This window comes from Danio aesculapii, chromosome 16 (genome assembly GCF_903798145.1).
Source record: "Danio aesculapii chromosome 16, fDanAes4.1, whole genome shotgun sequence".
Classification (NCBI taxonomy): domain Eukaryota; kingdom Metazoa; phylum Chordata; class Actinopteri; order Cypriniformes; family Danionidae; genus Danio; species Danio aesculapii.
Window position 1 is genome coordinate 11,520,219 of NC_079450.1, and position 14,691 is coordinate 11,534,909.

The 14,691-nt window shown below is 33.2% G+C and overlaps 1 protein-coding gene across 1 annotated transcript; it reads left to right on the plus strand.

Annotated features, from left to right (window-relative positions):
* The first annotated feature begins 3,870 nt into the window (after positions 1-3,870).
* fxyd11 (FXYD domain containing ion transport regulator 11) lies at positions 3,871-14,473 on the plus strand. Its single transcript, XM_056475282.1, has 7 exons — positions 3,871-3,937; positions 9,180-9,223; positions 10,306-10,338; positions 10,858-10,872; positions 13,754-13,828; positions 13,931-13,955; positions 14,087-14,473. The coding sequence occupies exons 2-7, from the start codon at positions 9,190-9,192 to the stop codon at positions 14,112-14,114; spliced, it is 210 nt and encodes a 69-aa protein (XP_056331257.1). The 5' UTR covers positions 3,871-3,937; positions 9,180-9,189; the 3' UTR covers positions 14,115-14,473.
* The last annotated feature ends 218 nt before the right edge of the window (positions 14,474-14,691 follow it).

Here is a 14,691-nt window from a genome sequence, read left to right on the forward strand (position 1 = left end):
TTACAATGGCAGATGTTGGCAGGTTTTTTCTAAAATGTGTGCTTGTTTTGCATTTTAGGGTCTGTGGGTGGAATTCAAGATGATGCGACAAAATAACACTCTCATCCCTTTCATCCTTTATATCAACCAATACAGATGTAAAGGGGTAATAATAATCATATACCTCACATAATGTATATTAAAGTCAGCAGGCAGTTACTTTCTGCTAATTCATTGAAAAGAGAACGCTCTTTATTCCTGCAGATCTCATTATGCTCCACTAGAGGGCGCCTTTATTTCTTTATTTCTGTGTCAGATTTTTGAATCCTTTATTTGGTCACTGCGTTTATATTTCTTCTAACTTTTACGTTCATCAAAATAAGAGAATAAGAGGGACTTTTTTGTTTGCTAATCCACTTTAAATGCAAGAAACCACTAATGTTTATCCTGCAGATAAACTGCTCAGGTTATTCTTAATCTGCCAAACAACGAATAGTCAGGCTGTAATTGTCATACCATTTAAAATTGGGTGCTTCTTTTGATCAATGTCTTATCATAAGTAACACAAAATTGTAAACTAGCTTTTTACTAACTGGCGAAAATCAGCAGGACACAAACTACGCTTTTGGATTGTAGAGAGTAGATCAATAGTAGACGGGTCAATATTGACACAGGTGCTTTCTGCACCCTGGAATGAGCGTTTCCTTTCTCCTACAGTACGCTTCCCATTGTAGATATCAGTCAGTCCACGAGCATGTATGTTGTTGTTTTTTGGGAAACTGTGTTTAGCCATGTTTTACAGCTTTTGCTATTTGCATATGTGCTCTAGCAGTTGTAAACAGACAAAAGGTCACATTACAGCACGTGTCATCCTGTCAGATTTAAGTTGGATTTTGCAAGTAAATGTCAGTGTGTTTATTGTAATTAAATTTATTTAAAGGAGGAAATGCTCAGTTCTTCATTTCAAATTATAGCTACGCTGTAAGAAAAAAAAATCTTGCCGTCTTGTACGTTTTAGTTGAGTCAAATTAACTTTTTCAATTCATCTAAACTTACTTCAATCAAACTGACTATAATATTCGTTAAACTTTGTATAACGTAGCTGAAGCCTGATTAACTTAATTAAATTAAAGTAACAGCAGCATGAAACTGTCCATTTTTTTTAGAGTGTACAGTCAAATCTAAAATGTTTGTCATTTTTATTTAGGCCCTTGTTGTTCTGTTGTCCTGCACGTCACTTTATTTTCAAATAGACTTCAATTGATGCTTGTGGAAACTTGTTGATTTCTCTTTTATAATTTAACCTCTTTTTAAATGATTGTAATATTTTTCCTCTGATTTAATCAGTGGACGGATATTATCGGCTGTTACTCTCTGTTCTTTCAGCTTGTACTTTCCTGAAGGTGATTATCATGTAAAGAGACATTTCTGTGGGGTCAGTCTGACTCAGTATGAACATTTCAGATTATGAATATAAAAAATAAAAATGAAAGAGTGCCGTACATGAATAGTCAGAATGTGAGAACTGAGTGAATTTTGTTTTTGGTGTTGTTAACCACATTAAATTTGTTATTTAAATTGTTTGGGAAAACATCTCAAATTTAGCTTAGCTTTAGTATTAATTACCATATTCGCATTATAAAGTGGTTTTTCCAGTCTTAGCAGTTTTGAGATAATTAGCGTTAAAGTTTTTGCATTCATACACTGTAAAAATATAGGGTTCCACACAATTGCTTTATATTGTCCCACTTCAGGTTGATTAAGTTAACTTAAATTGCTTTTAAAAATGTAAGTAGACTGAACATAGAATTAAGTTGTCCCAAAAAAACACTAAAGAATTGTGTCGTTTCAACTAATTTTAAATAGTTTTAACAAGCTGCAAAAATGTTTGTGTGTGTGTGTTGCAAGATAGATATGGGGATCAAGTTTTTCAAAATACCAAATCATACACAACTCGGAAATTGTAAGAAAATGCAAAAAAAAAAAAAGTTATAATAAATAAATAAATAATCCATTTTGAGAAAATGTCAGCTTATAATGCCAAGCGAACCATTACTAACATGATTTTTTTTTAACTAAAAAATAAAACTTGCCATTCCACCATTTAATCTTCTCAAAATTATTATCTTTATCATAAATAAGATGCCATCTGCTTCTGAATGTTTCTGTGGAATATCAGATGACTGTTCCTGCTCTGTGTGTTTGCTGAAGACTCCAGAGAGCCGCTCCTCCCTGACTCTTAAATACTGTGGTTAGCAAATAGTACTTCTTCTGGAACGGTCCAGGAGGGCAGATTTTTGTTCTGTGTGTGATGGAAATATTGTAAAACACCTATCTGGACTTTATTGGAACTTGAAGCAGTATGTGTTTACACTGCTCAAATGATTTTTTTTATATAGTTGAAGGCAAAATTATTGGACTTCATGTGAAATTCGTATTCTTATAAAAAAAAATTCCCAAGTGACGTTTAATTGATGAATTTTCCACAGTATTTCCTATAATTGTTTTCTTGCTTCTTTTAATTTGCCTGGAATAAAAGCAGTAAAATTGTAACTAATTTTAAGGTGCATATTATTTAGCCACCTTAAGCAATTATAATGTTTTTGATTTTCTCAAGAACAAACCACTCTTGTCCAAAGATTTTTAAGCCCTTAAATTGCACTTTAAGCTGAATACAAGTATCTTGGAAAATAACTAGTAAAATATTACTAAATAACTAGTATCAACATTACGTGAAAAATATTATATTACTGCCATAATAGCAAAGACAAAAAATAGTTATTAGACATTAATTATTAAAACTATTGTTTATAAACGTGTTGAAAATATCTCTCAATTAAACCGAACGTAAAGTTAATTTAAAAAAGTTAATTTCACAGGAGGGCCAATAATATTGACTAAACATTGTGTTATACAATAAATAATATACATATACATATATATATATATATATATATATATATATATATATATATATATACATATACATATATATATATATATATATATATATATATATATATATATATATATATATATATATATATATATATATATATATATATGTTTTCCCCAATTTTTGTTTAACGAAGAGAAGATTTTAACACATTTCTAATCATAATAGTTTTAATAACTCATTTCTAATAACTGATTTCTTTTATCTTTTCCATGATGACAGTGAATAATATTTGACTAAATATTTTTACACTTCTATACAGCTTAAAGTGACATTTAGAGGCTTAACTAGGTTAATTAGGTTAACTAGGCAGGTTAGAGTAATAGCTTAAAGGGACTAATAATTTGGACCGTAAAATGGTTTAAAAAATAAATACAAATTTAAATGCTTTTTCTTCTAGCCAAAATAAAATGAACAAGACTTTCTCCAGAAGAAAAAAAATATTATCAGACATACTGTGATTTTACTGTGAAATTTCTTTACTCTGTTAAACTTTATTAGGTAAATATTTTAAAAGAAAAAAATTAAAAAGGGCGTTTAATAATTCTAAAATCAACTGTAATTTAAAATAAAATGCCTTCATGAGGTGAACAGAACATACCGTACCATTAACAACATTTGTGATGTTCCTTACAAAGTCTGCAAAGCAAACGGATGCTCACACTGAATGAAGTTTGCCCATAGTGTCACATTACTGTCGTCCAGAGTAAAGGACATTAGCCTTAATCCGCAGTGAAAGTTGAAAGGACAGTGATTTGCAGGTGTGCCTCCATCTTTAATCTGTGTGTACTTCATCAACACGGAGATCATGTTTTGGGCTAAACAGTGGGCACGTGATGCATACACCCCTATGCATCCATCTGATATGCTGCTCTTTGTTTATGTGTATACAATGAGGAGGAGTTTTCGTTTAAGGTTATAGGAAAGACAGAAAGGTTTTTTGATATTAGCCCACCTGAGGAGCCTCATCTAACATCTACAGCCATCAGTTCCTCTGCAAAGGTAAGATCAGGATCAGGATTTCACTGGATTGGGTTGAACGTGACGCGAAAATGATTCAATGAATGTCCTTTGGTGTTATTGATTTGACTTGAGGAAGATTTTCATTAATGTTTGATTTGTCGCTGATCAAATGTATACTCAGAACTCTGAGGTGTTTGAGTAAAGTTAGTAATTAGAAGATAATGATTACGTTTGAAAAAAGAATCAGGTTGAAAGATCAAGGTCATTTGATGTGGGGTCATTTTGAGATTTTTGGTTAATAAAAGACTTGTAAAATATTTATTGAAAGGTTTACAGTTCACTAAAAACATGTTTAACTTTTTGTTGCATTTTACTTTAGCTGAATTACACTAAAACACATAAAACACTTTTTAATGTCAGCTATTTGCTAAGGAATTTTATGTAGTTGAACTATTTTACTTTAAAAAAAGACTATACATTTCTATTTAAACAAACTTATTTTAATATCAAATGAAAAATTAAACAAATCGAGTAAAATGAGTTCAAACTAAAAATAAAATGAATATAAAACCCATATAAACATTTACTGTAGATAAATTAAATGTTTTTTTTTTTACCAAAAACACAAAATTACAAAGACTTTCAAAGTCAAACGAATACAGAAAATAACCTAAATCATTCAAAATATAAACAAAACAATAGTATCTTATTTATTAATGAAGTTTATAATTATTGTATGATTGGTTGTTGATGAAATACATAGGTATGAAAGGTCAAGGTCATTTGGTATGGGGTCATTTTGAGATTTTTGGTTATTAAAAGACTTGTGAAATATTTATTGAACTTCAACAATGGGTTAAAAAAGTAAATGTTTAACTTTTTCTTTGTTGCATTTTACTTTAATTAATTACACAAAAATACATAACACTTTTCACTGTCAGCTATTTATAGTATTAAAATTATATTTAAATACACTAATAAAACAGACAGATGTTTTAGCTCAAATGAAAATGTCAAATGAAACTAATTCAGTAAAAGGAGTTAAAATTATGAGTAAAATAAAAATATAAAACCCATATAGACATTAAATATATATATTTTTAACCAAAGACACAAAATTACAAAGACTTTCAAATTAAAACGAATCCAAAAAATTTTATCTAAAGCATTTAAAATATAAACAAAAAGTATCTTATTTATTAATGTTTGATTGTTGATGAAATACATATATCAAGGTCATATGAGATGGGGTCTTTTTGAGATTTTTGGTAATAAAAGTCTTGTAAAATATTTATTGAAAGGCTTAACTTTAAAAATGGGTTTACGGTTCACAAAAAAACATGTTTTACTTTTTTGTTGCATTTTACTTTAGCTGAATTACACTAAAATACATAACACTTTATTATCAGCTATTTGTGAAGGAAAAATCAGTTTTAGATGACTTAATTATATTTACAATTACAAATGTTTTAGCTCAAATGAAAATGTCAAATGAAACAAATGGAGTAAAATGAGTTCAGACAAACTAAAATCCAAATATAAAAGCCATAGAAACTTTTACAGTAGAAAAACTAAATGTTTTTACCAAAAACACAAAATTACAAAGACTTTTAAATAAAAAAAAAAGAAAAAGGTAAAATGAAATAAATTCAGTTACATTAATTCAAATTAAAAGTAAAATAAAAAACTAAAACCCATAAAGACATAAAAAAACTGAAATATTTTAACCCAAAAAAAATAAATTAATTAATTAATTATATATATATATATATATATATATATATATATATATATATATATATATATTTCTAAAGCATTCAAAAATGTAAACAAAAGGTTGTATCTTTTATTAATGGCTGATTCGTTGTTGATAAAATACATAATTATGAAAGGTCAAGGTCATTTGATATAACATTTTAAGAGATAAACTCATACAAAAATACACATAAAAGACTTGAAGATATTTTTGGGAGGCTTTATTATAACCAGAATTTACAGTTAACTAAAATTAAGGGTTAAATATAACATATCCAGTAAAAAGAGCCAAAATATATAAAAGCCATATATTCATTTAAAACTATTCTTTTTTTTTTTTTTTACAAAAACAGAAGACCTTTCCAATTAAAACCATTCCAGAAAATAAAACCAAAACACTCAAAATATAAACAAAAAGTAGTAATTTACTGTATTTAAAAATATATATTAAATATAATAAAATCAGCTCATTCATTACTGTTCCTTCAACTTAAACCCTTATTTATCAGGGGTTGCCAGAGTGGAATGAACCGCCAACTATTCCGTCATATGTTTTATGCAGCGAATACCCTTCTAGTCACAACCTAGTACTGAGAAACACCCATACACTCTCACATTCTCACACACACACTAAGGCTAATTTAGATGATCCAATTCACTTGGGGGAATGTGGGGGAATCCACGCCAACACAAAGAGAACATGCAAACTCCAACTGCAATAGCTACCCAATCATAATAACTAAAACCAATTTAAACAAGCATTATTTTAAAGGAAAACTCATTTTAAAACTCCCATAGAGTTAAACTGTAGTTTTAATAAATTCAGCCAATCTTCAATTCTGGTGGGATCCCTTTTAGCTTAGCATAAATCATTAAATTAGATTATACCATTAGCATCTCGTTTAAAAATGACCAAAAAAAAAACAGTTTCAATATCATTGCAGCTGCTGCAGCCACACGGCAGCAAAGTTCCTTGAATATCATGCCAAAATAATGGTATAGTTCCTAGACATATCAGCCTAGAAAATAGCAACTTTTCATTTTCCATTGATCTTAGTACACGATGTAACAGAAGCGTCAAGCTTTAAATAGTAAAAAAAAAAATATATATATATATATATATATATATATATATATATATATATATATATATATATATATATATATATATATATATATATATATATATATATATATATATATATAAACTTTTTTTTGTTGTTGACATTAAGCAAGATGCTAATGGTCTAATCAAATTCAATGACATATGCTAAGCTAAGCTAAAAGTGCTTCTGTCAGAACCGGTGATCGGCTGAATGGATTAAAAAAGGGTCAAATTAAACTCTTTAACTCTAAGACAGATGTACAATGAGCCTTTTTTCTAATGGAATGTTCATTCAACACATAATCTTAATAATTATAGTCTAGCTTTTAAATTTTAAAAGATTAATTTAGGCAATAAAAGCTGCGCTGGGGTCACGTGTGGTCAGTGAGAGAAAGAAAGTGCTGAGCTAGAGATCAGAGATGTCTACAAACCCAAAGGAGGTGGGACGGTAACTTTCCAAAACACCTCCAGGAGTTCAAGGGTACACCAGCAGTGTCCTGGGACGTGCTGCGTCCCGACTGCTTCGACCCGTCGTTCTGTGTTTACTTTCAAAACACCAGCACTGTTTTCTCTCAGCGGCACCTACAGCTGGAGTTTCTTAACAAACATTCCTTGTTTCACTGCTGGCCTGAAGATGGGAACGGGGCGGATCACTCTACATCTTAATTACATGTGCTTTAGACAACACTCACATTATGCTGTATTATAATAATAGAGGATTTGAAGATACAGCAGTTTATTGTGCTTCATTTTCAGAGGTCAAAAAAAAAATAATTAAATATGTTTTGGACATTTCCTGCATAAAACATTTGCCGGAATAGTTGGCAGTTAATTCTGCTGTGGCGACCCCTGATAAATAAAGGACTAAGCCAAAGGAAAATTAATGAATGAATTTTATGTGGACATTTTCAAGTACTGGGTTGTGGCTGGAAGGGCATCCGCTGTGTAAAACATATGCTGGATAAGTTGGTGGTTCATTCCGCTTTGGCAACCCCTGGTGAATAAAGGGACTAAGTCAAAGGAAAATAAAGGAATAAAATGTGGACATTTCCCAGTACTGGGTTGCAGCTGGAAGGGCATCAGCTGTGTAAACATATGCTGGATAAGTTGGCAGTTCATTCCGCTGTGGTGACCCGTGACGAATAAAGGGACTAAGCCGAAGGAAAATGAATGAATGAATGAATGGGGAGATTTAAAAAAAAAATTAGGTTATGTAAATATTTTCTAGAAGGCTTAATTCAAACCAAAATTGCTCAAATATTAAAACTAAAACCATTCTTATGAATACATTGAAGGTAAAAAAAAAAGAAATTTTTTTTATATAAATATTTTTTTAAAAAGAATGTCAACCAGTTGCCAAAGATTTCTTTTCTTGATAGCACATATATTAAAACATAATAAATAATAAAACTAAAATGAATTTTAAAAAATAAAATAAAATGTGAAGAGCTCAGATCCAAAAACCTGAAATTCTCCTAAAATGAGCGTTTTTCCCAGCCTCCTGTTTATGTTCAGTTATTTCACTTTAAAGGCATTGAAAAGAACTTATCTGATACTGTAAAAGTCAAATTTCTGAGCCTACACACAAGAGTCAGAGAAAAATGCTTATTTTAGAAGAAAATATTAAACATTTAGAGGTCTTTAAAGTATAATGTACAAGAAGAGTTTAGATGCAAAGTAATAACAATATAAAGTTAGAAATATATACATACATACATACATACATACATACATACATACATTTTAAATGCTGTGAAAGAGTTTAATTTACAAGAAAATGTCTTTCTTGACATTTCTTTTGTGATTATAAAATTTATTCGCGTTTCTGAGTTTCTTTACTAATTTCCTCACTCATTCCCATGACATTCAAAACTAATTATATTTGCCATTAAAAATGTATTGATTGATTTATTTATAACATTTTTGAAGAATGTGCTGGCAGTTCTTTTGGATATAATGTAGCTGTGTGGTAACAGGAGCTGTTAATCTCAAAAATTATTTATAAATCATAACACTGTGTAACTTATATCATCATTCACATATAATCTACCACTTCAGATTGACCAAATGATTCAGATTCTCAATTTAAAACAACGTAATCAGTTATCAGAGTCATTTGAATCCTAAATCTGAGGCATTTGATCCAAATCATCAGTTTTTTTAAAAGGAAATCACTCAAAAGAGCAACGGTAAGCACTGAATATTTAGTCCTTGCTAATGCAGTCATGAGTGTACCAAATGAAGCTACTGTACGTAACCTTGAGAACGCTTTTTTGAACCACTTCTTTCTTTGTAAATCACTTATAAAAGATTCATTTAAGGTGTTTCTGGTCACTTTGAAGTTCCAGTCCCTATTACTTTGAAATGAGGGCATGAGGGCGAGTAAATGACACACGTTTCCCTGTGTTTGTCCTTGTGTAGGAGGGGTAAAATGAGCCAGCTCACAGAACTAGTTCTCCTAACAGGTAAGTCATGATTATTTGTGAACACAGTAAAGGTCATAGACAGATCTGACCTTGAACCTGAAGGTCAAACAAGGCTTTTTAGCCAGGTTTACAGTAGATTAGGACTTGCTGACTTGAGAGAATTTTCTTTTTTGATTAATCATTACATTATATGATTCGTGAAATACTGCATTGTACTGTGTGTGGGAGAATGATTAAATCAGCTTATTTATTAAATATAACATACTGTGACATCTTCATTTGAAAATTAAATAAAAAAAAAAATGTAATTTTTAAAAACCTAACACCGCAATGTATTCAGAGTATAACTTTTGTCAGAATCACCATGTTGTCAAGTGTCTGACATTATTAGCATGTTAAATGTCAGTAATTAGTTGTTTTTGTTAATGTTATGTTAATGCAATATGCTGTAATGCTAAGTTAAATGTTATGTTAATGTTATATGTTAATGTTAAGTTATATGTTATTTTACATGTCATGTTACTGTTAAATGTTATGTTAATGTCATATGTTATACTAATGTTATATGTTATTGTTATATGTTATGTTAATGTTATATGATATGTTAGTTATATGTTACTGTGGTAACACTTTACAATAAGGTTCCTTAGGTAATGCCTTTACTAACATGAACACTTGTACAGCATTTATTAATCATAATTGAACATTTACTGATGCATTATTAACATCCAAGTCCACGCTTGCTAACATTAGTTAATGCACCGCGAGTTAACATGAACTAACAATGAACAACTGTGTTTTCATTAACTAACGTTAACCAACATGAACAAATACTGTAGTAAATGTATTGTTCATTGTTTGTTCATGTTAGTAAATGCATTAATTAACATTAACTAATGAACCTTATTGTAAAGTGTGACTGTTAAGGTTATATGTTAATGTTATGTTAAATGTTATATGTCAATGTTATGTTATGTTAAATGTTATATGTTAATGTTATTTTAAATGTTATATGTTATGTTAATGTTATGTTAAATGTTATGTTATATGTTATGTTAATGTTATGTTATATGTTGTCGTGTCATCCCTATGTGTTAACACATCTTTATTTTCATCTGCAGTCTTCTTGGCACTGTTCAGTCGAGCAGAAGCAAGTAAGGGAGAAGTTTTATTAATTTTTTTTTTCTATCGCTATTAAATCTGATATTATTTTTCAGATACCTGTATTTATTTTTGAGTTGTTGGAAAAACTAATAGTATATTTTGTAAATATTTTTGCATTCAGCAAAATGAGCAAACATAAAATGGATTGCTCTCTATAACCTCTGGTACTCTAATAGATTGTGAAACATGCATCAAATTTGATTATATTTTTGATTTTCACTCTTTAATTTGACCTGCATATTTATAGTTTTTCCTTTTTGTTCATTAATATTTATTGTGGAATTTGTGCAAACAATAGATGTTAAATATTTACAGTTTTTTTTTGTGTGTGTAATTTTAATTTTATTACACCAATTCAAAGCATGTATGGTCCACAACATAATCGTAACTTAATTTTGAACATAGCTTTTAAGCACCATTAGTCTTTTGCATTGAGAACATATTTCTAGCAGCATTTTGTTGTTTCCAACACCAATCTTACCTTCCTCCTTTCTTTTTTGCTTTTGCAGATCCTTTTGTTTACAGTAAGTATCCCGGATGCTCATGATTTCAAAATATAATATAGTATGTAGATTGGGTCAGAGATGAAGTGTTTTTTAAAGCATCAAAACAATAAAAAAACTGTGATAATACAACAGCAAGTATTGTACATTAGAATGCATCCTTTTCTTCACAGCAAAAATAATGACCATCATACATGAGTTACGAAAGAAAAACTCACTGAAATGTCTTTAAATGTAACGGTAGTTTATAGAATAAAAAAAAAATATCCATTTGCTATAAAGACGTTTTTAATCACTTAAAATAAAATCTAAATTAATATGATCACTTAATTTAAAGACTTAACTACACTGTAAAATTATCTGATATTGAACAGCTTCCACAGTTGGACATATGGGTAAAGAAAGGGGCAGAGCGGTCAACTGATCACCACCTGGTAGTGAGTTGGATCCGCTGGCAGGAGAGAAAGCTGGACAGACCTGGTAGGCCCAAGCGTATTGTGAGGGTCCTCTGGGAACGTCTTGCTGAACCTCTAGTCAGAGGGATTTTCAACTCTCACCCCTGGAAGAGCTTTGACCAGATCCCGAGGGAGGCTGAAGACATGGAAACTGAGTGGTCCATGTTCTCCGACTCCATTGTTAACACGGCCGTGAGGAGCTGTGGCCGTAAGGTCTGTGGTGCCTGTCGGGGCGGCAATCCACGAACCCGGTGTTGGACACCGGAAGTAAGGGATGCCGTCAAGCTGAAGTAGTCCTACAGGGCTTGGTTGGCTTGCAGGACTCCCGAGACAGTTGATAGGTTTTGACAGCCCGGGTGGTTGCGGAAGCAAAACCATGGGCCTGGGAGGAGTTCGGGGAGACCATGGAGGAAGACTATCGGTCAGCCCCAAAGAGATTCTAGCAAACTGTCCGGCGCCTCAGGATGGAAAAGCAGCTCCACATCGACGCTGTTTACAGCTGAAGTGGGGAGCTGTTGACCTCGACTGGGGATGTGGTCGGGCAGTGGAAGGAATACTTTGAGGATCTCCTTAACCCCACCGACATGTCTTTCATTGAGGAAGCAGAGACTGGGGATACAGTGGTGGACTCACCCATCACCCTAGCTGAGGTCACTGAGGTAGTTTGCAAGCTCCGCAGTGGCAAAGCAGCGGGGGTGGATGAGATTCGCCCTGTGTATCTTCGGTCTCTGGATGTTGTGGGGCTGTCGTGGCGGACACGTCTTTACAACATTCACATGGAGGTCGGGGACAGAACCTCTGGATTGGGCAACTGGGGTGGAGGTTCCCATTTTTAAGAAGGGGGACCGGAGGGTGAGCTCCAACTATAGGGAAAAAAATAAATAAAAATAAAAAATAAATATTTAAAAAAAAAAAAAAAAAAAAAAAAAAAAAAATCACACTCCTCAGCCTCCTGGGGGAAGTCTATGGCACGGTACTGGAGAGGAGAATCCGACCAATGGTTGAACCCATGATCCAGGAGAAACAATGAGGTTTTTGTTCGGGGCGTAGTACACTGGACCAGCTCTATACCCTCACCAGGCTCCTCGAGGGTTCATGGGAGTATGCCCAACCAGTCCACATGTGTTTTGTGGACTTGTAGAAGGCATTCAATTGTGTCCCTCGTGGCATTCTGTGGAGGCTGATCGGGCAGAGGCGATCTGTTGAGGGCCGTCTCGTCCCTGTATGAACAGAGTAGGAGTCGGGTGTCTGGTTCGCATTGCCGGCAAAAAGTCAGATTTGTTTCCAGTGCATGTTGGACTCCGGCAAGGCTGCCCCTTGTCACCAATTCTATTCATAATTTTTATGGACAGAATTTCAAGGCGCAGCCTTGGGCTGGAGGGGGTCCGGTTCGGGGATCACAGGATTTCATCTCTGTTATTTGCATACGATGTTGTTCTGTTGGCTTCATCGAACATGGACCTTCAGCATGCACTGGGGTGGTTTGCTGCAGAGTGTGATGCGGCTGGGATGAGAATCAGCACCTCCAAGTCCGAGACCATGGTGCTCCACCGTAAAAAGGTGGTTTGCCATATCCAGTTTGGAGGAAAGTCCTTACCCCAGGTGGAGGAGTTTAAGTATCTCGGGGTTTTGTTAACGAGTGAGGGAAGGATGGAAAGTGAGATTGACAGGTGGATTGGTGCAGCGGCAGCAGTAATGTGGGCGATGTACCGGTCCGTTGTGGTGAAAAAGGAGCTGAGCCGAAAGGCAAAGCTCTCGATTTACCGGTAAATCTATGTTCCTACTCTCACCTATGATCATGAGCTTTGGGTCAAGACCGAAAGGACAAGATCTCGGATACAAGTTTGAGTTTCCTTCGAAGGGTGGCAGGGCGCACTCTTATGGAAAGGGTGAGGAGCTCTGACACCCGGGAGGAGCTCGGAGTAGAGCCGCTGCTTCTCCACATTGAGAGAAGTCAGTTGAGGTGGCTCGGGCATCTGTTTCGGATGCCTCCTGGACACCTACCTGGAGGGACTAGGTCTCTTGGCTGGCCTGGGAATGCCTCGGGATCCCCCCGGAGGAGCTTGAGGAAGTGTCTGGAGAGAAGAAAGTCTGGGGTTCTCTCCTAAGACTGCTGCCCCCACAACCCGGCCCCGGAAAAGTGGCAAAATGAACAGTTTCCATATTTTGTGATTCATAAGTGTTTGCCATTTATTTACGGTTGTGAATTGCATTATGAAACCTGCTCTGTCAACTTTTGATGTTGAAAATACAACTTTACAGTTAAACAATGGGACTTTTAAGTACGTTGAAATAATATAATGTATAAGAACTAATATAGAGAGAAATAAGTCTGTAAAATTACTAGAAAATGTACTGACAGTTTATTACAATGTTTTCATCCTGTAATATACAACATTTGACTGAAACTAAAATGTTTTGACATTGCCTATCTGTTTTTTTTTTAGACTATGAGGCGCTGAGGATCGGGGGTTTGGTCTTCACATGTGTGCTTGTAGCAGGAGCTGTTACAGCTCTGTGTTGTAAGTACATCTGAAATTGTACACATGCATATTCTATTATCAAAAACCTCCTGTTTTACATCATATGCTCACAGAAAGAGTAACAGATTGCTCTCTTCACAGGGGGGCAGTGCAAACCAAAAAGAAAGTAGGTCACCTGAGCTGTCAGTCACACTCATGCTTTTAAAATCGCAGTAAAATTATGTACATTTCGAAATCAAAACATTTTATGGGAATTGTTTGGTGGTGTTGTTGAAAATATGCATCTTTTTTTGACAGGCATGATGATGACGCAAGCAAAATCTAAAAATCTGGGACTTCATTAGCTGCAAACTTTCCACTGGAGTATAAGACACTTTTTTTCTTGTCTATAAACTACAGGTGGCTTTCTAGCTCCACGTTTCCCCTTGTAATTTGTTATGTCGAATTTCCATTGTTTTAACCATGTAATTTATACATTAATCACACATCCTGCCCATAAATGCTGAGCTCTCTTGTTTTGAATTTGTAGAATCATTCTATAAATAAGTTAAGTAATCTGATCAAGTGACACTTTAATAAATAGTCTCAGTGATGGGGAGACAAAGCTACATTTCATTTGTAAGATATTGTTACCTTTGGATTTAAACGCTGTGCAACATGAAAAAAATAAAAAGATTAAAAGTAAAAATGGTAATCTGAAAGTGGTAGTTATTTTGTTTAAGTCAAAATTACTATATAATATCACTAAAACAATCTTTATGAATCAATTTAGATCACATGATATTGGTTAGATTCGATCCTGTACTTAGAGTACATATTGTTTTTGCAGAGTGATAATAATAATATTGTAAATCTATTTATTATTAGCACTCATTCATTTTCCTTCGGCTTAGACCCTTTAT